The sequence below is a fragment of the Myotis davidii genome, unplaced genomic scaffold, assembly GCF_000327345.1.
Source record: "Myotis davidii unplaced genomic scaffold, ASM32734v1 scaffold743, whole genome shotgun sequence".
NCBI classification, from domain to species: domain Eukaryota; kingdom Metazoa; phylum Chordata; class Mammalia; order Chiroptera; family Vespertilionidae; genus Myotis; species Myotis davidii.
In genome coordinates, this window is record NW_006296221.1 from 1,749,500 (window position 1) to 1,753,048 (window position 3,549).

Below are 3,549 nucleotides of genomic sequence, written 5' to 3' on the forward strand. Positions count from 1 at the left end.
AATCCCCCTGCCCAGAAGCCCTACCCCAGCCTCTGCACCCCCGGGGGGATGGGGAGGCTGACCAGACAGGGAGAAGACCCAGCCTTGGGGGTAGCTGCAACCTGTATCGCTGACTCCCAACCTCTTCCCCTGCCACCCCCGCCAGGGGCGCCCACAACAATAGCATGCCTGCGACAACCCTTCAGCGGCCCCGAGGCACCTGAGGCCCTTGGCCTGCCGCTGCTGGGCCCCCTCCGCTGGGGCCAGGCACGCCTCTCCTCCCTACAAGGTGAAGGCAGGCCTAAGCGGCCCCTCAGGGTCAGACTCATCCCCCCCAACAACCCCTCCCCGACAACAGTGGCGCCATCTCCGAAGCAGAAGTGCACTGAACCTTGCCGGGGGTGCGGCTAAACCCGCCCTCCTAGCCCACTAAGCCGTCAGTTGGATATCCCCCCTGGGCTCCCAGACTGTGAGAGAGCACAGGCCACACTGAGGGACCCCTCTCCCCCAGTGCAGGAATTTCGTTCACCGGACCTCTAGTATATATACATATAGCTAAGGCTTAGTGCATACTCCCTGGTGGCCCCACAGCAGGGCATCCTGGCAGCCTTCTGTATATGTGTACACACATACACACATATATAAATATAAAATAGAGAAATATGCTAATTAACTGGGATGCTGTAACGGGTCGATTGCACTGGAGGAGGTTGCATGTGCAGTTTTGGGGGCGGGGCGGCAGGGGCCTCCGAACGCCTGCACTGGGGGAGGGCCTGATCAGCAGTGGCAGTGGCTGCTTCAAGGGCCAGAGAGGGAGTGGGTGGTGCTGCATGATTTAGTAGTTACATAAGTGCTTTGTACATTATTTAGTGTATATTTTGCTTATACAACTTTTTAAGTTTATGGATACCTAAGTATTTACCATATTACATAGTTATTTGAGGGGATCTTTGATCACATGCTAGTTAGGTGTACTAATTCAGTTGAAAATTGAAAACAATTTTTTAAGAAATATGTTTTTATTGATTTTAGAGAGAGGAAGGAGAGGGAGAGAGAGACACATCAATGAGAGAGAAACATCAGTCAGCTGCCTCCTGCACGCCCTCCACCTGGGATTGAGCCTACAACCCAGGCATGTGCCCTCACTGGGAATATAACTGGTTACCTCTTGGTGCATGGGACGATGCTTAACTAACTGAGCCACAACAGCCAGGGCAAAAACCAATTTTTATATTTAGGTTATAGAAGGCCCTTGTAAGCTATGAAATGAGTCATTGATCCCTAGGCTAATAAAATGCATTACCTTTTCTTTAGAGGTAAAACATTAAGTTGATGATTGTGATTTGTTTCAATACTTGAGTTATTTTTATTCATATCTGAAATGAAGTGAACTTTAAAATAAAACTTAAGCATTGCCAGAGAATGTGTAGATTTGTTTTTCTGTGGACTAGTGATCATTTTTGTCATCAGTGGCTGTTACTACTTTTATAGGTAGTAATATATTTAACATGTTCTCCTTACTTCCCAGAATTAGTCTTTTTTGTCATATCAAAGTGCTAAATAGATTTGTGGTCCTAATTGTAGTCTAGTGGTCCTTCACGTTATTTTGACCTGCATTTGACTCATTCCAGTGTTGAGCCAGGTCTCTCTTGCTAGAGGAGGGTTCTTCGACCAAAATAAGTATTTAGAATTCTTGTGTAGAATAGCGCTACTTCCTAGAGTTTCAGGGTCTTCTCTTATTTCGTTTACACTAATATTTTGATTTCTGATTTGGTTGGTTAGGTTTTGAGCCCGTGGTGATAGAGAACGTTTTAGAAGGTGATGAGCTGCGCACAGACCTGAAAGCAGTAGAAGCTAAAATCCAGGAACTTGGGTCTGATAATGTGCTTTGTGTTCATTCTACTACATCCTGTTTTGCTCCAAGGGTACCTGACAGGTAAATGATTTATGAATATTGTCCTTTAGGTATTCATCAGTCTTTTATATATGTATTTATTTTATTTATGTATTTATTTATTTTAAATATATTGTTATTAATTTCAGAGAGGAAGGGAAAGGAGGAGAGAGAGAGAGCTGCCTCTTGCCCTCCCCCACTGGGGACTGAACCCACAACCTGGGAATGTGCCCTTGTCTGTAATCGAACCCTGGACCCTTCAGTCTGCAGGCTGACACTCTGTCCACTGAGCCAAACTGGCTAGGATTTCATCAGTCTTTTAAATAAAGTATACATATACTAATTTTCAAAGATGCCTAAGTAACATTTGGCAGTAAATAGGTGAATGGACTGTTCCAAGAGAATAAATTGACCTTGTATAGAATAGTGCTATTTACTGAGAAACAGCATCATCTCTTGAGAAAATAAAAATTTGATATAGAAGGAAAAACAACAAGTACCAAGTGGAGATTCCTTTGTCACCTGAGTAGATACAGAGCATCTGTTTCTTGCTCTTTTTTCTGTTTCTGGTTTCTTAGCATCTTTCCCCTCATTATGTAATAGAGGTTTCTAAACAAAATAGTGGATTTACTTGTTTTCATTGTTATCTCTACTCCTTTGATCTAACAGTTTTCCTATGTAGGAACTATTAGTAGTAACAGATTTTAAACAGAAAATTTTAGAATTACTTGTTACCCTTTGAATATTTTTTAATTGGAAGATTAATACAGATGTACACTTGGGTGTACACAGTGGTTGCCTTTGCATTCTAAGAAAAATGCAAATTTAAGAAAATAAAAGTAAAGGGGAAAAAAAGCAAATGTTTACTTTTCTAAAGGATGGCCACAAATTTTTAATCTGAAAAAGTAATATGCTTAGTTATAGGAATACAGATTTCTAGTTTTGATAACAAGTCTTTGTTTCATTTTAACACTTTGAATAAAATACTAGTAATTTGTTAAAATTATATTGACTTTGTTTACTATTTTTGTAGCACCAAGTTATACTTTGGTTTCCATGGAATCACATAATTTGGCAGTAATGAATGCATATTGGCTTTTACTATCTTATACTATCTTATATAAAGATAAGAGATAATTTTAAAACTATGCTCATGAAAATTTGCCTTGCTCTAAACTTGAGTCTGTGAATTTTAAGATTATATTGCAAATAATACAATCTAATCTAATAATAGACAAACATGGTAATTGACCATACCTCCGCTACGTTTCCCATTGGCTAATCAGCAGGATATGCAAATTAACCCAACCAAGATGGCGGCTGGCAGCCACACAGCTGAAGTGAGCAGGAGGCTTGCTTGCTCCAGTGATGAAGGAAGCCAAGCTTCCTCCCTGCTGCAGCTGGGCTCTGAGCTCCACTCTAAGCAACACAGTTGCAATTATAGAAGCTAAACAAACCCCAGATATCTGCTTTCAGCAGGCTGTGGCCTCAGAGCTGGAGTGGCAACCAAGTTACAATTACAGAAGGTAAATAAATCCCAGAATAAAAAAAGAAAAAGAAAAAAAAGGAGAGGCTGGGAGCTTCAGTTGCCAGCTTGGTCAGCCTGAAAACAACCATCAGCCCCTCATCCAGACTGGCCAGGCACCCCCGTGGGGACCCCCACCCTGAGGGGGGGC

General features: G+C 42.2%; 1 protein-coding gene across 1 annotated transcript in view; it reads left to right on the top strand.

The window, feature by feature from the left end:
- Window positions 1-3,549, top strand: part of SEPSECS (Sep (O-phosphoserine) tRNA:Sec (selenocysteine) tRNA synthase) — a 33,930-nt gene that overhangs the window by 8,876 nt on the left and 21,505 nt on the right. Inside the window, exon 5 of the mRNA XM_006771039.2 lies at window positions 1,762-1,915. Coding sequence (XP_006771102.1) covers window positions 1,762-1,915 — 154 coding nt within the window. The remainder of the gene's footprint in view (window positions 1-1,761; window positions 1,916-3,549) is intronic.